General features: G+C 38.3%; 2 protein-coding genes across 3 annotated transcripts in view; both read right to left on the reverse strand.

The window, feature by feature from the left end:
- Nucleotides 1–20,064, reverse strand: part of LOC306861634 (uncharacterized protein) — a 51,070-nt gene that overhangs the window by 25,791 nt on the left and 5,215 nt on the right. The gene's annotated exons all lie outside the window — the stretch shown is intronic.
- Nucleotides 11,608–19,109, reverse strand: LOC306861645 (uncharacterized protein). 2 transcript variants are annotated; one of them, XR_013783489.1, is made up of 4 exons: nt 19,051–19,109; nt 16,916–17,125; nt 12,340–14,251; nt 11,608–11,895 (listed from the first exon to the last, which is right to left on the reverse strand). XR_013783489.1 is itself a non-coding variant. In XM_079404040.1 (3 exons), the coding sequence occupies exons 2-3, from the start codon at nt 17,085–17,087 to the stop codon at nt 13,215–13,217; spliced, it is 1,209 nt and encodes a 402-aa protein (XP_079260166.1). In that variant the 5' UTR covers nt 17,088–17,125; nt 19,051–19,109; the 3' UTR covers nt 12,268–13,214. The 2 variants fall into 2 exon arrangements, 1 of the variants encoding a protein (XP_079260166.1); XM_079404040.1 differs by lacking the exon at nt 11,608–11,895 and having other exon boundaries at nt 12,268–14,251.

The following is a 20,064-nucleotide window of genomic DNA, read 5'->3' on the forward strand; positions in this document are numbered from 1 at the left end:
AGAAAAGAGAGCAACATTTGTGGTTTCGTGATGAAAAGTGTTTGCAGAAACCATTTATACCAGATCTAAATCAGATTTAAAATTAATATTGATGTGTTAAAAATAGTGTAGTAATTCATAAAGCAGAGTTCACACATGCGTCGGTTTTAAACGGATATACGAATCAGTGTTTTTTTTGTAATATTAACAGTGTGGATAAGTGGAAAATTTTATTTTAGTATAAAATGCTGGATAAATTGGAATAACTTGCGTAACAATTAAGAAACAGTAGATAAAGCACATGAAATTTGTTAAATACCAAAAACTGTTCAAATGTTAAGTCTATCAAAAAATGGAGTATTTCACAGAATTAAAAAAAATAAATAAAATTTATGGAATCAGTCAACTCTTCAGAGTCGAGGGTAATTTGTTTGCCGTCTATGAAGTGATTCAAATCACTCACTAATGAGTAAACAGACACAACTTACACCTGCTGAACTTTACAGAAAGCTCTGGTTTTCCTAAAAATCTAATTTTAATTCATGATATTAACGCTGCAGTCTAACTTTTTTGGGCTAAAAATGATCCAAAATCAATATTTGAGGAAGTACATAACCAGCCAGTGTTCAAAACTATTGCCTTACTTTAGCCCGATTCACAACGGTTAGCTTATAACAATGTTGTTGTTTTTTTGTGAACAATTTTTTAAATTTTATTTAAAGGCAAACAATAAAAATAAATAACATACATGAACATACATAAACTGCTGTTTGGGGAAGCCGATACATGCACAAAGAAGCTCCCCAAAGGGGACAAAGTCCATGCTGCAATTTCAAATGGATCATCCGATGATCTGGGCTCTTCGAGGATGATGTGATTGTCTCCCAAATCCGATCAGAAAACAAAGTTCGTAAGTCACCACTGATATTCTTAGACCAGATAGTTGTTATGGACAATGGTCTGCATGATTGTACGAGGAGAAAAGAGCAGTTAGGATCAGGGAGAATGGAAATATGTTAATTTCTTCAAACAGTTATCAAAACACCTTTAGTATTATCGTCAGTTGCAGCAAAAGAGGCCACCTCGTAATATTTGTTATTGCATCTATGAACGTCATCCTTCCACAAATGAGCTTTCTGGATCAAAGCAATGTCAACTTTTTTTCATCGCAGTTGTTGTAAAAAAAACTTGTATGTTTATGGGGGCCATTTAAACCATTGACATTACAACTTATATTAATTTCAGTCATTACTATCAAACAGTGAACTGAACAAATGAGAGAAAGTTATACCACTGCAAATTAATTAACTCAAGTCTGTCTTTAAAAACCCATTAACATAAAAAAATAAATAAAAAAAACACCCCATAAAACTTTTACAGACTGGGGTAAAAACCCCAGGCTGCCACCCTCCCCTGTCTTAATCAGTGACAGTAACATGACAGCCAGTACCATTCTTTATAACACCGCCATTAGCCATTATTATAAGAGAACAGAATAACTTCAAATTCATACGACTGATAAAGGGTAAAAAAGAAAAGAAAAAAGTATTTATATTTTCCATAATGAGGAAACAAACATAAATAATTGCATCATGTACATTGAAAACTGTACATTAGTGATACTAAGTTTCCTTGCTTACATGAAGAACTGCCAGCAGCCGATTGACACAGTTCTAGGTCAGTAAATCAGAAGTCAAGTTACTCGGTATTATCAAACCCGTATGCCACGTCCATCCCAGGAGAATGAGGAGTGGGAATGGAGCTCAGGAATTGATGCGCTTCGTCCAGTGAGTGCATTAGTTTGGTCTTGCCGTGTTTCATGACGATCTTCTATACTCAATATATGGTGAAAATTCTTATTTGGGTCATATATTCCAAGACGTAGGCTAGAATCTATAATTGCGAAGTACAGTAAACATCCACACCGGTGCGGTGACTGACTGCTTCACTTGCTTTACTTGACAAAATCACGGCGATCACTCCCCCATACATCTCAGGGTTCAAGCACTGATGCCTGACAGTCAACACAGACAGAAACACCAACTATAACCGAGCAACAGTTATTGGACGTCATAATACAACCCACTACTTTTGCACCACCAAATGTCCCCGGACAGGAGGAAGAAATGTATTATTTTGCCCTCAGTTTAGTTCCAAAACTGAATAGGCTGCTTCCTAGAAACCATAACAGGGCACAAATACAGATAATGACCTACCTAGCTGACCTGGAGTTAGAAGATGAAAACCAGAGGCAACCACGCGACAGCAGCCCACACAATGCTCCCAAGCAGAAGTATCCAGCACACACAATCATCCGGATTTCAGCCTATTCATCCCACACCCATCTACCATGAGGAACGATCTCATCACTCCCACCACGTTGTGACGTAGTGAGACTAACTATACCCGCTAACTCAAAATCACTGGTCACAAAACAATACAAAACACTCTCACAATTTCTTGTCTTTTCTTTTAATTTGAATAAAAATATCTGCTCGTGAATTACTTCAGCATATCATAAACAATAAAAGCTATCAGTACGAACTTAGATCTCAACCTCAAAGTTAAAGCTTTGGACACAGTAATTCAATTCATCAAAACCAAACATAACATTTCAACTCATTTCACATTAATGCATAACATCACATAGAATTTTCAATGGTGAACTTCTTACATGTAAGGTTCAAAGGAAATAAATGATGTTTGTTTGTTGTGTGGGTAAGTGTTCAGTTCATGTACGAGAGCATAATTGAGAGTTTGTATGGAAGTTTTTATGAGAGTTTGCTAAGCCCATCTTTTCGGAGAGTAAGTATCTTCGTCGAGTTAGCTGAATGAATGGATCAAGGCCTTCCTGAAGACCAAGCATAGTCAATGGAGTTGTTTCCAGCCGAGATACTCCAAACTCCCTCACAGTACCGCATTCATTCCGATCCAGTGCCGTTTCACAGCCGATTAACGATGGCGCAGCAACCTCCGAACTCGTCCTCTGTGCAGCCGGCGAACCTTTTGGAACACGGTAATTTTGAATCTGGTAGTTTCCTCGATTGCGCTTTACTTCAGAAGACTCCGCTTTCACACGGCCATGGGCGTAAATTTCATTTAACAGTAGGCGGGACAATAAATATAAAATTTCTCATGAGCAATTTTTGAAGGGGACACAAATAATACAGTCAAATTGTACTTATAAAGATATGTCCCACAGTGAAAAGCTTTGCTTCTATCATGATTATTGTAGCATGGAGACTGCGTCATTATGGTTATTTTCAAAGTTTTTCTCAGGTTCAATGGCAAAACTGATTTTTCTTCAAAACTATTTATTGCATTGTTTATGTTGTTTACAGTCAAGCCATCAACATACAATAAATTTTAAACACGACTGTTATTGTGAAAAAGATATATAAAATAAGTAATGTTTTGTAACAAAATCAATTATTAAATAATCAATTTACAGTGACTGCTCTATGTAAAAAAACATCTGCAATTTAAAGCAAACTTACATAAATGAATGGACACTAAACAAAAGTACCAAATGTGTTTTTCCTGGTATCACTGGGCCCCACAAACTCTTGGCATATGTTGTTTATGTTAAGGTTGTCGAGCTTGTCTTTGTGCACATTGCAGACTACATTTACATTTATGCATTTAGCAGACGCTTTTATCCAAAGCGACTTACATTGCATTCAAGTTACAGTTTTTACTTTTTTTTTTTTTTTATCAGCTCTTGCTTTCCCTGGGAATCAAACCCATGACCTTAGCGTTGCTAGCGCCATCCGCTACTATTTGAGCTACAGGAAAGCTGTTAAGTCTGTCTTGGCCCATAGTAGCCCTTAGCCACGTCTTTAGTCTCCGCAATGCACTGAAGCTCCTCTCAGCTTCACATGAGGACACTGGAACCACCAACAAAATTCTGACAAGGACCTCAACTTGGTCAAACAACCCATGCACCTCCACTGGCATTCCCCTTAGGACCTCTGCTGCCTCTCTACTGCTGCTACAGGACAATTTCTGGTGAAAGAGAGGCAACTGTACTGCAAGAGTACCTCTGTGCAACTCAGGGTACTTATCTACTGAATCAGTTAACAATCCAGTCAAAAGGACATTCTCTAAGCTTTGCAGAGACTTTAGACTGTCTCACCAAACTGAACCTCCACACAATCCAATACTTTGAAGAACTCTGCCCTGTAATGGTCCACTGCTTTGCCAGCAAAACGCCTTGAATTTGCTGTCTCAATAGTGTCAACTAATTCGATGGAGTTTACCAATGATGTAGCTTTCTTGTGCAATTCAAGATTGTGCTGCTTCTCAGAATGTTTGGTCGCTATAGCAACCAGTTGTAGTGGAAAACCGTAGGTCCGAAACAGAGCAGAACCGAACCGAGCTGGTACCAGTCAGTGGAAAACCCCCATAAGATGCAGTGCACTATGCAACAAGCTATTGTAAACAAACTAACGTTAACTAGATAAGTAATATTTTAATTAAAAGAACCAAAGACTTAAACTACTCCAGTCTGTGTGCATTGAATTTATTTAATACACGAGTTTCACAATCCGAGTTAAATTACTGAAATAAATTAACCTTTCCACGACATTTTAATTTATTGAGTTGCACCTGTGCGGTGTTGCGGACCAGACAGAGCTGTCAGTGATTCTTCCTATTGTAAAGTCATGTAGTGTGTAACCTCATGTCGCCGATCTATCATGCAATGTGAACACAGCAGCAACTGAATGCTACCCCAGATAGTTGTGCAGTGTGAAAACAACAGTGATACGATGACAATTAACCATGGTTTTACTGTAGTAAAAGTGTAGTAACCATGTTTCTTTGCAGTATTGATTACCATTTATATAACCACAAATTTTACTACAAACACCATGGTCAATTTGTGTTTACCATGGTTTAACTATAGTAACCATGTTTTTTTGGTTTAATTTGTAGTAAAACAATGGTTAATTTTCATAAGGTCATTGTGAACTGGCCATAAGTTAACCTTGCTATCTGGAATACACGCCAGTCTGATCGGGTCTACAGCTACTGTGTGTTAAGCTACAGTATGATGTGCTTTCTTGGCCACATCTGTATAATTCAGTCACATTAGTCTAATGAGAGTCAGTGTGTGACTTGGTATATATCAAATGTGGATGAGGAGAAATTGAATGTGGAAGTTTAAAATCAAATAAGATATAACAAATCCACAAGGAAACTCATAAAAATATTTTTATAATCTGGTGTAGTGAATGTGATTATGCATGTGTGAGTGTTTTTTTTTTTTTGATGAACTACATATTTTGATATTCAAAATGTGGAATATAGTAATAATTAGTGCTGTCAAAATTAGCGTGTCAGTGCAGGTGATTAATTTTTTCAATTTAATGTGTTAAAAATAGAAACGCAGGGGTGGGGCTAGGATTGGCCACCCCACTCACAACTGCTGTTTCCATCTCATTTTTCTTGACAAGAACCATTGTTTATTTAAACGCAGAACGTCTTTATGACCACATAAAACTGGAGATGTTTCAGACGCATGCTCCACCTTCACTTCAGCGCCAGGCGCGAGTCAAACGAGCACGGAAACGGTCTATGGAATGCCAAATGGGTCATAATTCGCCATTAACCAGACGCCTGGGGCCTCATGTATAAAACTCTCCGTAGATTTCATCCTAAAAGTGTACGTAAGCACAAAAGCTCGATTTTGCGCACACACAAAAGTTTTCAGATTTATAAAACCATGCGTACGCCAGAACCTGCGCAAAATTCTTTTATAAATATCAGTCAGGGGAAGATTGTGTGTACGTGCATCTCCACCCCGTCTCCTCCCAGAAATCCCCATATATGGAGTTTACAACGCCTCGTTTTACTATGCTTAACCTCATCTGCATATCATTTCCATGCATATTCCCATCCACGTGACACCTTGTTTAACACAGTCAAAGGTACAAGACATTAAGGAAATATGAGATACGGACTAAATGCCATTTGTGCCACATAAAATTTTATTGCCAAAATCATCCAGTATGTCTTAGAATATCTCAAAATATCCATAAAAATTAGTTCTCAGATAAATAGCCTATTTTAGAATATAGTTGTCCTCATTCTTTTTCAATTGCTTTAGGGTGTTTTCACACCTGGCCCGTTGTTTTGGAACCTGGCACGTTTTCCCCCTTAGCTCGGTTCGTTTGGGCATATGTGAACACGGCAATCACGCTCGGATGCGCACCAAAACAATCGATCCGAGATCGCCTGAACGAGGTGGTCTCTGCTCAATTGAAAACGAACTCTGGAGCAGTTCGGTTGTAGTGAGAAAGCAATCCGATCCAACGGACCAATGAGCCAAGCTATATCACGCTGTATAATGGGTATAATGGTATCGGTAAGCCCCTCCCCTCGCACGCAGACTAGCCAATGGCAGTCGAGTATCAGTTGCACTGGGAGCGGAACTCTGACATCTTTAGGTTTCAGCGCCATAGAGAAACATTGAAAGATCCGAAGCTTTCATCGGTTTTATGGGCTTTTAGAAACTTTTGAAAGCGAACCGCACCAACAATAAAAAGCAACATTGTAATAATTTTAATCCCTGTTTCGGAACAAAGCAATTGATTTACAGATGTGAAAACACCCTTAAACAATTCAAATCAAATTAAATGTATGTAGTTTTTCTGAAAAGGTGAACATCTTTTAGCTATTTTTAGTGGAAACACATAAGCCTATATTTATTGCAGCGTAAATACAATTGTCTGATTTGGCGCATCACTGACAAATTATTTTAAAAAGGAAACACGCAAATCTTACCGTTTTTTTCAAGCTGGATCCTTCAAATAAAGTGGTATTTTTGATAATGTTGTGAAAATGCCTTGACACGCCATCAATACCTCCGTGCAGCTGCGGTTGTACAGTAAGTTATCATCATTGGACCCATTTAAATCGGACAATGGACCGTTCAACCACCGAGCATCCAGCAGTGTCCACCAGTATCGAAGTAAGTGCGCATCATTGATCATTGTTCTTGCAAAAAATAATAAAAATTCTCATAACATGAGATCTGTAGTTTAGTATAAATATGAGTTATAGCACTCGCTGTCATTAAAACACAGCATGCCACAGGAAAAGTGATCAAGCGCATCCACTACAAATATGTCTAAATTCATATAATTCTTTATGCAGGCTAATTTCAGTGCTTATCTCCATTAATGAGAGGGGAATATTTAATGTAAATGTGTATATCGCAATGAAATTACTTTTACTTTTCTCACTCCAGGAAAAAGAGTGCGTACGCAGTCAAGAGCATCCATACGGTGCGCACATATTTATTTTTTATAAATCCAAATACATGCATAGAAAATCATACGCACATTTCTATGCCCATTTTGTGCGTACGCAACATTTGTACATGAGGCCCCTGGTGTCCAGAAAACGTATGTTTGTTTTTGGTCTAAAATGCCGTAAACTACAGCGTTTTGTAGTACAGACGGCGTAAATTTCGGTGTTTTCACAGCAGAACCGCCATTAATATCGCCGTTAGGCCATCCATAATACGCTGTAGTTTACGCCGCTCCGTCTGACAAAGACGGCATAAAAAATGGCGTTTTATCAATTATTAAAATCAGCCCCTTCTTTTCTACAGGTCTGATGTTCTTTTCTCTCATATTCGTTTGTTGTGTATTAGAATAGCTTTTAGAACGGCCCTTTCTGCAAAAAACAGGAATAAAGGGAAAATGTATTTTTCAACAGCCTACAAGAATCAGTTGAAAGCAGATTTTGCCCCGGGATCACCGAGACCCCTATTTACCAGCTCCACAATACCACCGGTCCATTCACCCGTACATGCCCAGACATCCCCTGGACAAACACCACATGTCCATGCACTTACTTTACGATCCAATCCTCAATAATTACATCAAATTAAAGCCGTTTAAATAAAGGAATATTTCCAGCCCACAGAGGATTCAAAAATAAGTACATTGGTCATCTTTAATAACGACTCGTATCCTGCGTGGCTGAGTGCAATGATTGAACAGCATTACACTGTATACAAAACAGGAGGTTAATCACAATACATATATCGCGAGAATAAACATAATATTAAAAATAACTTTAAACCAGCCTGATTATTCCTCGGGGAGTAATTGGAGCAGTGTAATGCTATTCATGGTCACAGTCTTGATGACAGGCAACAACACAGCAGCAGCGCATCGATCAGATAATGTTGAACATTTAAATGAAGGATGCAATACATGGTAGGGGTTCAGTATAAATAAACTGTTTCAAGTCCAACTAAATTAGTTCAGTTTTCTTCGTCTGTCCATTGACAATAGTGCAGGCGGAAATTCCTTTACTAATCGGAGCCGGATGTGACCGTAGCCCCTCACTGCAGAACAAAGATCCAGGGGGCGGGGCGGGATCCACATCTAGGGGGTGGAATTTAGGGGACAGTGAAAGTCTATAACGTGGCGTGGCATTCCCATCCCATATGCACAGAAGAGTTGGCATCAGTGCTGCGTTCGGGGCCATACGCAAGTGTATGCCGTATGCTTACTTTTTTCCTCGGGCTGTTTATTATTACGTATTACGACTTCTAAGGATCAATATTTGTGTATACCCTCGGTATACCCACTTTTTTGTCCGTAATCTACTGTATCTTCCCCTATAATGGTCTCCAATTAGTGAAACTCATGATTCTTTGTTGTAATGTGAATGTGTGTGTCCGCTGCATTGAGAGAACTCCACTCAATGGCGCTTTGGTTTTTCACCTATGAGCAGGGAGAGCAAGGTCATCTGGAGCACCGGGATATTCCCGGTGGATCGACTGAGTAGTGAGCCGATCGCCGAAGCGAGGAAGACCTCCCCCACATTAGGCTCTATTTTTAAGCTGTTTTACAGCGAACTGAAAAAAGCAAATACTCCAAAAGTGTGAATCGGCCAAATGAAGGCCCTATAACCCAGAAAAACATTCATGGGGGAACTCGTGGCCCAGATATGTCCAGGGCCAAATTTTAACCCCAGTCAAGCCCTGCCTACACGCAGAATCCCCTTGTGGGATGTATAATTCCCTTCCTAAATAATACAATCAGTGTGTAAATGCATAAAATAAAACATTCAATTCAGATGTATCTGTGAAGCACTTTTCACAATGAATATATAGAAACATGTTGAAATTATACAGAACTGTAATAATGCGGTCGACAGATGGGCCGGAACAACCAGGAAGTCATGCTGTAGACTACTTAAAAAATAATCGGCTAATTTTAGAGTGCACTGTATTGATATTACTAAATTACTATATGAATTACTAAAAAAATCAACAACAATAAAAAAATATATATATATATTTTGGTGGTGGTGTTTGGGGGGGGGGGGGGGGGGGGGGGGTCACTGGTAATAGTAAACCACTTTTTTCTTTAGGACTACACCACTGGTTGGCATGCTGCTGCTATGTTCGTAGCGCAACAGGTGGCACACAAAAAACAGTAATTTACCTGAGGAAGACACTGTTAATGTCTTAATCGTTTCTATCCTAGAAAAAACTTTTCCGATTTTTTTCTGGGACATTTTCTTAGACAATGAAACTTAAGCACAGTGTCCTCAGCAGCTCAGATGGAGGGAGTCTATGGAGACTCCCAAAACACAACACTTGAAATGACTCTGGTAGCTAGAGCAAAAAAACAGTAATGGCGGACTGCTGCTTCTCACTCAGCACTGTATTTATGCTAATCGGGCAGAACGCATCACAAATGGGCGGGACTTTTCCCCTCAGTGACGTGTCAAAGGGGAGAAATCTGGAATCGCTTGCTCTGAGACTGTTTATGATATTATTAGGATTATAAACAAATTAGTGGGTGGATTTTTGATCATTATAGGCTGGTTGTTTTCACACACTGCACTGTTCAAACACCTTATAAAAGGGATTTTTTGAACAATAGGTCCCCTTTATAATGTTAAGTTAGAACATCTTGAACAGCAACAAATAATAACACTACAGTGAAATAAGTAACTAGGAACAATCTACCCCTCTAAACATGAAAATGTATTTCTTCCATCAAAGCTTTAGCTTGCTCAGTAGGGGTGCATTCTTTGAAATGGACTCTCTTTAATTAAATAGTTTTTATAGTAGCCTGATACTGATTTGTAGCCTATTTATTCTGTTCCAGGTTACTGAGCCACCACCGTGGAGGAGATAGTCATCATTGGCTTGTCAATGGAACTGCTCTTCCTCAAAAGTAACTTTAATGGATCGACTGAGCTTTATAAAGAAACTACTGAAGAGCTCATCTCTCAGCTGCCTCTGAACTTAGAAGTAACCCACAAAGGTCACAGAATAGTAGAACTCAGACACTTGACTTGCAATCATAATGAAATGCAATTGTAGTTTGGTATGATGGAAATACTGAAGTTCTCTGTTATTTGCATTTTTCTGTTGGTCTGAAAGGTTGAGCCTGACCTCATTCAAATGTGAATCAAATAGAAACAATGTCTTGAAGCAGCGCAGACAGATTTGCTGGCATGCACATGATACACACTTTTTGTGTAAATATAATACGCATCTACATCGCACGCCTATCCTACCCATTGCGCATTCCTTGTAAGGGAAAGTAAATAATGACATTTTGTCCTTTTTTTTGGTTAACTATCCTTTCATTATTTTATTTGAAACAAATGTTTCTGAGCTAACAGAGTTTAAATGTGTGCCATGCTCTTTAAATTTATATACATTTGAAGTGGATCAAAACCTTTCATCGAAGTTGTCCTAAATGCAAAACCTTACCCGTTCTTGTCTTAGGACAACTTTGATGGACTTTTGTGATCTGTAGCTCTCCCCAGCAGTCTCCCAGGTGTGAGGTGTATTGCTTTGAGCATGTAGTTCTTCAAAGTTTGCCTGAAGCCATTCATCACCACAAGTACTAAGAGTAGACTGGTCCAAGTCTTCCTGTGAGACACAACATCACATTCTTTCCCGTTAAACCTTTGAGTAAAAGAGGAAAATGTGTCGACCAGTATATTGTTCGGCATGATAATTCACAGACAATTGTAGTATTGAAAGCAATAAAGGTGAATTTGTATTTAATTCTGTATTCTATTTTTGCCACTTTCTACTAAACCTCATGTCAATACAAAGTAGAATGTCTTCTGAGGATTAGAATGTTATCCCCAATCTCCTTTCACTTTAATTTGACAGAAGAACATTGAATGAAAGTATACAGAGGGACTAACATTTACCTCTCTTTAGAAACGGGCTTGAATTACCTTGCTTTCTTGGGTTTGACTAACCTCCCATTCTGGAACAGGGTTATCATTTCAGGGTTAACATACTCGGGAGTTTTCACTTAACCTCCTTTCTGAAACGGGCCTCTGAATCTAGATCTCCCAACTGCACTGTAAATCTATTATGTTCAGTAAATTATTAATCGCTTTTCAGAAAGCACTCTACTTTGTCATACTCTCTTTCATGATGCACCTTCACCCTAGATGGGGTGTAACACAGGATTTGGTCTGAGAGGATTGTTTCAGACAGGAAAGTGTGTTTTCTGAAGTGTTTTAACCTTAAATGAAGTTCCATTAATGATTCAAAATATGCACAAGGATTCATTTCTAAGTCTAAAAAAACTTGATCATACATAAATACTTGACATTTTTGGTGATGTGCGTAATGTATGTTTAATGCTGTAAATACGTCAGTATTGTGTGTTTTAGAGTCTGTGTAAACAATTGTACGTTTTGTAGAACCACATTTTACATAAAATACATATGAATTCTCATGAGATCACATTGCACATACAAATTTATATACACACGCATACACAAAACTTACTTAAAATGCATAAACATTTTTTTTTTAGTTCTATTAATGCAATGAAAGAGGTAGTTGCTGTAACTCGGGCATGCAATCTCTAATCTGCCCCAAACTTAACATGTTTGATAAGAGTCCTGGCCTGAACACATATGCATGCTCATATTCGGTTAGTCATAGCACTACTGACAACAGGAAGTGACATGTTTAACGCTGTGATGCACTACTAGCAGCACAGTACATTTACATTTATTAATTTAGCTGACGCTTTTATCCAAAGCGACTTACAATTGCTATATATGTCAGAGGTCGCACGCCTCTGGAGCAACTAGGGGTTAAGTGTCTTGCTCAGGGACACATTGGTGTCTCACAGTGGATTCGAACCCGGGTCTCTCACACCAAAGGCATGTGTCTTATCCACTGCGCCATCTGAGATGAGAACCTTCTTAATATGTTGCAAGGCTAGTGTTCATAACAGTGTTAAACATGTCACTTCCTGTTGCCAGTATGTGGTGCTATGACTATAACTTAATATAAGCATGTAGGTGTGTTCAGGCCAGGACTCTTCTCAAACGTGTGACGTTTGGGGCAGACTGGACATTGTTTGCCTGAGTTACAACAACTTCCCGTTTCATGGCGAAACACCACAAAATTTAGTTCACATGACCTTTGACGAAAACCCAAGATCTTCACAATTTAACAATCGCAAAGGCCTTATGATCACGCTCACAAAATTTGAAGATGATAAAAGCTGTAGGAGGAGTTTGCTAAAGTACGAGGCCTGAAAATGGCAAAAACTGCACAAAAATCTGAGGAAATTCAAAATGGCTGACTTCCTGTCGCAATTAGGACTTCGCTCCAAGATAATTTTATGTAGGTGTAGGAGCATTACATGCATGTACCGAATTTCATACACATACATGAAACGGGAGGGGCACTTAGTTGAAATATTATAGGTGGCGCTATCGAGCCATTTTTCCACTCCCAATTCTGAAACTCCTAGCAGATGTAAATTTCTGCCAGTTCACCAGTGTGCAACGTTTCAGAGCATGTGTAGGCCCTCAAAAATGTGAGAAGAAGAAACAGCAATTCCAAGAGGGTCCTCGCATCACTGGTGCTTGGGCCCTATTGAGATGAAAGTTACAGGGTCAAGGGTCTCGGTCCAAGTGTCTTCTGAAATATCTAGACTGAGGTCTTTCTCCCAGGGCATCTTCAAATGTTGGACAGGAGGAACCCTTGAGTTATTAAAATATTCAACAAATCTAGAAACAAGACCCTTCAAATTGAGTTCAGATGTCATGCAAAGATGTTCAGGGGATATTTAAGTTTCAAAATTGGAATATTACTTTAAATGTAATACCATTCCTGTACCTTTCTGATGCGATTAGAAAAGGGTAATCCAAGAAATCACTCCTTTTTTAAATGTCTCGAGTTTGCAAATAATGTTTCGGTTTGCTTAGATATGTGACTCTCTCCTGTGTGAATTCTCATGAATCTTTAGGTTCCTCTTTACTGTGAAGCTCTTTCCACACTGAGGGCAGGTGAAAGGTTTCTCTCCGGTGTGAACTCTTATGTGATTCTCAAGGCTTGCATTGTTTTTTAAACTCTTCCCACAGTGATGGCACATGAAAGGCTTTTCTCCGATGTGAATTTGAACGTGATTCCTAAGGTGCTTTGTGTCTGTGAAACTCCTTTCGCACTGAAGACATTTAAAACTCTTTTCTCTTGAATGAATCCACATGTGATAATTAAGGCTTTCTTTATATCCGAAGCTCTTTCCACACTGAACACATATGAACGGTCTCTCTCCAGTGTGAATTCTCATGTGAGTCTTGAAGTTTTCTTGACGTGTGAAGCTCTTCCCACACAGTTTGCAGGTGTGAGGCTTCACTCCAGTGTGATCTCTCATGTGAGTCTTAAGACCTCCACTTCGTATGAAACTCTTCCCACACAGCTTGCAGGTGTAAGGCTTCTCTCCAGTGTGAATTCTCATGTGGACATTAAGGTTTTTTTTCTGTGTGAAACTCTTTCCACACTGAATACATACGGGTCTCTCTCCAGTGTGTACGGTCATGTGAGTCTTAAGATCTCCATTTCGTCTGAAACTCTTCCCACACAGTTCGCAGGTGTACGGTTTCTCTCCAGTATGACTTCTCATGTGGATACTAAGGTGACTTTTCCGTGTAAAACTCTTTCCACACTGAGAGCATATGAGCGGTTTCTTTTCAATCTGAATTTTCATGTGGACTTTAAGGCTTTCTTTTCGATTGAACATTTCTCCACACCGTTGCCAGGTGTAAGGTCTCTCTCCAGAATGAATTCTCATGTGGGAATTAAGGGTTGTAGTTTGCAGTTTTTTTGGTGTTGAATTCTTTTCATTCTGTGAGCAACCAGTCGATTTTTCTCCAGGTTTGAGATCATGCTGTTTCTCATTTTGATCTTTCTCTTCAGTTTCATTCAGTTCTTGACTCTCCTCTTTCAGTGCCATCAAATCTGAGATGAAGAGACAAATACAAGTTTAATCGCACAAAGCAACAGACATCAAACTGAGCCATTAATTATAGCCATTCAGCATTAAAGTAACACTGAAAACCATGATTTTTAACATTTATTAGGCTTTTAAAAATAGTGAACTTAAAACAATCTTGACAGAGTATAATTTGTAAATGTATAAACTATAAATTGAATATAAATTCATCTTTATTCAAGCTACAAAAGTGAATCATCAAGCAGAACAGAGCAGTGGGTGATTTCTCACTCAAAATTACCATTTTATATTGACATACTGTACTGTATAAGATTTCTATTCAAACTGAAAGCATAAATCTACCCGCTGCCGTTTTCAAAGCACAAGTGCTGGTTGAGCACAAAGAGAAGACATAAAATGTACACAAAAAATAGACAGGTACAGAAGTTCCTATGAGAATGATCTGAAAATGAACAAAAGATGAGAATGAATACATGAAAAAAACTATTCTAATCCAAGAGGAAGAAAGATTAATACAGTGCTGAGCCGGATAATGAAGTAATCAAAACAACACAAAATTACACACAATTTTATAAAGTGGCACCACATGAGAATCAAACCCACAATCTCCAGGTCAAGTGCTTATCGCCCATCTTGTTAGCGCCACAGGGAACATGGGGTTCACACTGCTGCTGAAGTTCAGAGGATCAACTGAGAATCCATTCAGTAATTAATATGTACATAAATGCACTGGTAGCTGCATTTAACATCTTCAGATAAAATCATACTTGGACAGAATCAGTGCCCTGAAACAGAAGCAACTTCTGCATCATTTCTCGCCACAGTACCTCTTGCAGTCTGGGCATGTGTCACACTTGAGTTTCAAACCCATGACGTGAAGAGTTTGGGATGCATGCTGTAACACATTCACCAGGCTGCTGAGTAGAGGTTTCAGCGCTCTTTAGCATGCTAAGCTAACTAGCATGTCAACAAACAAAGGCACAGTCTGCTTCGGAGATGTATTTCTCAAGAACGGTAGCTAATTTCAAAAATCCATTCAGTCGGGTGTGGCTCAGTCCAAAGATCATCTGATTCGATATTGGATGAAAATTGTTGGAGGAACAGTGGAAAAACAGTTTTTAATTTACTTAAATATGGCGGACAGGCACATTTTTATGGAAAATGACAAACGAGATATTGTCAGAATCAGCATAATCCAGGGAATGAAAGGATATAAAAATAAAATTGACTATTTTTTTCAAAAATTATAAGCGTTTTTGCAAAAGTTGTTATATCTCTGGAACACTAGGTGGCGCTGTGTTCAAACTACTTAGGTACCTCTGGTACATGGTGTTGATGATGCCTACCGATTTTTGTGGCAATATGTCAAATGGTTTAAAAGATATTGCAATTTATCACAAATTTCAACATGGCGGACACATGGTTCAGTCAATCCTGGCAAAATTGATATCCCCGGATTTGGCATGACCCAAGAAATCCACAGACACTAATCATGATGGCATGACGGCCAATCACCAATCAGATCATGATTTTCTGACTAATTGTTCAAAAGTTCTAAGCAAAAATGTCAATTTTTAATATCGTATGACCAGTAGGTGGCGCACTTTGGCATGGACCCTCAGATCATAGTGTTGATGAAGCTTGCCAAGTTTCGCTTCTATTGATCAAAGTGTGGCTAAGATACAGCCTCTGAATCAATGTCGGGTCAACCTCACTAAGTTTGTGACATCAACTTTTGAACAAAGATCTGTTCAGTTATTTCTGTGTAAAAATGCACATAAAAGGTAAAAAAATCTATTTAACCATCATGTGGTGTTCAGGTCTTTTTTGTCCAGAGAAGATTTTCTTTTTCATGAAAATACTAGTTAATGTTATTGCATTGGACTGAAATTTATAAATCACTCATTATGCTATATTATCACCAAAGATTGGATTCAATCTTTTTTGTCAACTTGTTTTCTTTCATTTAGGACTGGTTTTGTGTTTCTATTTGCATCTGATTAATTGTAGGCCTCATTTATCTGAAAGTAGGTATCTCATTTTTTGAGTGAAAAAAAAAATTATGAATAATTTTCACATTAAACAAAAAATTATAAAAATATGCAGTTTATCACACTAGTGTGCTTTAATGTTTAATCAGGAAGTTTGCTTTTAAATGCTTTTATTTTGTACAAAATTGCAAAAAGTCACACTTGTGGTGTTCCGGGTCAAAAATGACCCAGCCTCACAAAATTGCTTATAAATCTCTCATAATGCTATATTATCAGGAAGTTTGTTTTGAAAGGCTTTTACCTCCGTGTTCATGAGCGCAGAGCAGCTTTGTTTCCAGAGGTAACCAAAGGAACGCTAAATTGAGGCCTTAAGCGCCATCTACTGTCATAGAGTGAATCTGCATCAGTCCATGTAGCGTAACGGAACTGATAGAACATGCACGTTCTATGTATCTAAAGTCACACCATTCTATTTCTGCCTTAGATCTTGAAATCATGTGTTTTTTTATTCTAGTTATACAAGGTTAAAATTCATATTATGCCTGTAATTTAATTAAGGTCTACTAAAATGTGATTCCAATTTTTTTTTCCTCATATTGCAATATAATATCGATATCGTCTGGACAGTGGAAAATACCGCGATATGAATTTTAGCTCGTATCGCCCACCCCTACCAACCTGTTTGTTCCTCAGTATCTTCATGTTTGACTCGGAATAGTTCTTCAATCTTCACGTCTTCACTCTCTTCTTTAATAAACTCCATCTTTGTGTGTTTCTCAGTATCTTCATGCTTGACTCTGAATGTTTCTTCAATCTTCAAGTCTTCAATCTCCTCTTTAATAAACGCCATCTTTATAATCTTGTCAAGTGGATCTCAGCTGAAGTTATCTGTTTAAGACGAGAATAAACAGAAAGAAAAATCAAATACAAACCGCATTTTCAGAAGCCGAAAGAAAAGCAAACTAAATCTCTCATGCATGCCTCGGTCAGCTCCTTAGTTCAGTAGTCAGCACACTAGTAAGGGAGTCGGTTAGGCCCCGTTTACACTGTCAGCTAAATGTGACCCAATTCCGATTTTTTGCTCATATGTGACACAGACCGGATCTTGTTCTATGACCGTGTAAACAGGAGAAAAACGCATTCATTCGGATATAGCGAGATCGGCCTCAGGTCTTATTCGTATGTGGAAATAAATGGGATATGTGCCAATGCGACTGTCATGTAAACAGGCAGATCGGATTTTCTGAGGCATCGCGTTCTGTACGTCATTAAAACTTGACAATTTGGTACTTCTCTGCGGTTTAATGACGTTATATGTTATATATATAGTGCAGTATATAACCCCTGATTTACACCATCCACCGGAGCTGATCGTGCCCGCTCCAGTCGATCTGCGGCACGTTTCAGAAGCGGCTCTCCGCGCGGCTTCGCCAAAGATAGCTGCCTAGTCTATTTTTGACGGACGCCGCACAGCGAATACAAAATAAAGTCAAAATAGCTACATACACTACAAAACTGGCACCATTGTAAATAAGTTACATGTTTTAAAAATGTGAAAGTGGTCGTTTGTTTTGAAAAATGCCTTGTATTGGAAGGTTTTAAAAATGCTTAAAAGACTCTCCAGCATCAGAACAAATGGTAGTGTTATCCTCCTGCTCACGGGTGATGGCATTTGGGGAAAACATGGAAATAATTAGTCGTTTTATCTTGCAAAGATATGATTTCTTCTGTTTCCCACACAGTTTTTTATGAGAATGGATATAGGCTACTGTTTTTCTGGATTATAAACAGCGTTTTTTCAAATGAAATGTGCTGTGATTTCCAAGGAGACTTATATAAAGCAATCAAGGTCAAGCTCATCAGGATTGGTGATGAATGAGAAAAGGCAAGTGAGTTTGTTTTGTGCATTTTCCAGCAACCACGCCAGTTTCAGTTTCGCTTTAAATATTTAGACTGGGCGTTTATAATATACGTTTATAGTGAATGCCACTATAATTTGTGTGTTTTTTACTTATATTTTCGTTCTTTTTTCTATTCTGAACACTGCTAAATTTACAGGATTGTTTGTGGAGTGTAGGGAATATAAAAACATGTTTCTAATGTTTGTAAATGTTTAGTTTATTTTACATTATTTCTGTGTCTTATACATAGATTTGTACACCAATGCAACTCATCTGTGTGTCATAAAGTGCTCATAAAAATAGGTAGAGACGGTACAATACAACTGGCATGTGTGTACGAGTATACATAGTACAGTAGTAAGTGAGAGTCACATTAGAATTAAAATGTGTCATGAACATTATTCGGCCCCTCAGTTAATGTGGACATCAATCATAATCAACCTCGCTGACTCTATATGCACTTTAAACAGGTGTAGCAGGTGTGGAGGCACTACATGACAACTACGCCTGCGGGATGTTTCAGATGTGAACACATGAATCGGATTCGGGACTGAAAGAACAGGTAAACAGACAGATCGGAGCATCTTAGAGATGGGACAAAAACACCTGGCGTTCAATTTCATAAAACCACACAAATCACACACATCTGCAGTTGTGTTGTAAAAGTTGTAAGTTAGTTACACATGTTTGCTGTTCTCGGTGTATTTATTTACACTGTTTGGAGATTCGAGTGAATCATTTTGCGACGCAGTTGATTCAAACTCAACTAATTCACGATACATTGAGCGTCCTGCGCTTTAGCAAACCCTTCATTAATATCACTAGATAAAGCATCGGGATGTTACACTAGTTAATAATTCATTTCACCGTTTTAAGTTGATTTAAACACTTTAAATAGTTAAAAGCACACACCTTTCTTCAGCCGACTCACAGATGCGCGGCGCAGCCTGATGACGTCACACCGCCAGACCAAAATAAAAGTCTTTTTCAATAAAACCATATAATTTCACATTAGAAAACAACTCATAAAGTATTCAAAATTACATGTGTGGTTGCAGAGAGATTAAACTATTTAATTATTTATTATTCCATCTCGGTTTCTCTCAGAATATAAAGGGAATAAATCAAATTTGGTTAAAGTGTATTTCATTAAAGGTGCATGACTGTAAATGATTACATTCACTGCGAGTATAAAACAGTTTGAATGAAAATCCTTTATTAAAATGATTAAAACTATTTCTGTTGTGATTTACATTTCCCCAGATAAAATTAGCAATATAGAAAATGTGCTAAAATGTGATTATAATGTTACTCAGATTTCATTTGTTGGAAATTGATTTACAAACATCATCATTTGATGATAACTGAAAGCAGTGAACACACACACATACACACACACACACACACACACACACACACACACACACACACACACACACAGCAGTGAACACACACACACACACACACCAGTGAACACACACCTGGAGCGGGCAATTCATTGGGACCCAAACGGTTCAAGGTCCAAATGACAGTTTCAGTGCAGCTTCAAAGGGCTTTAAACGTTACCAGACGATGAATAAGGGTCTTATCTAGCGAAATGATCGGTCATTTTAAAAATAAATAGTTTTATTAGCACAAATGCTCGCCTTGCTCTGTTCTGGGATGCGCGTTCATGACGTCACGTAATACGCAATTACGTTGAAAAGGTCACGGTTGACTTAGGCGGAAGTACCGAGTCAGTGTTTACAAATGTGCGGAAGGAGGACCATATACACATATTCAAATGTCTTTGTGTCAGTTTATGGTTTAAAATGCCCATTTCGTGTGCGTATCCTGGGTGTTTTAATATTAAAAAGCCTACTGACTCGGTACTTCCGCCTACCTCAACCGTGACCTTTTCCACGTAATTGCGTATTACGTGACGTC

This window comes from Barbus barbus (genome assembly GCF_936440315.1).
Source record: "Barbus barbus genome assembly, chromosome: 42".
Classification (NCBI taxonomy): Eukaryota; Metazoa; Chordata; class Actinopteri; order Cypriniformes; family Cyprinidae; genus Barbus; species Barbus barbus.

What these genes read in the sequence shown, in the direction of transcription:
- LOC306861645 (XM_079404040.1), bottom strand. Translation starts at nt 17,087, where the DNA reads ATGGCGTTTATTAAAGAGGAGATTGAAGACTTGAAGATTGAAGAAACA. An exon ending in AGATACTGAGGAACAAACAG is followed by an intron (nt 14,252 to 16,915) that starts GTTGGTAGGGGT and finishes TCTTCATCTCAG; the next exon opens with ATTTGATGGCACTGAAAGAG.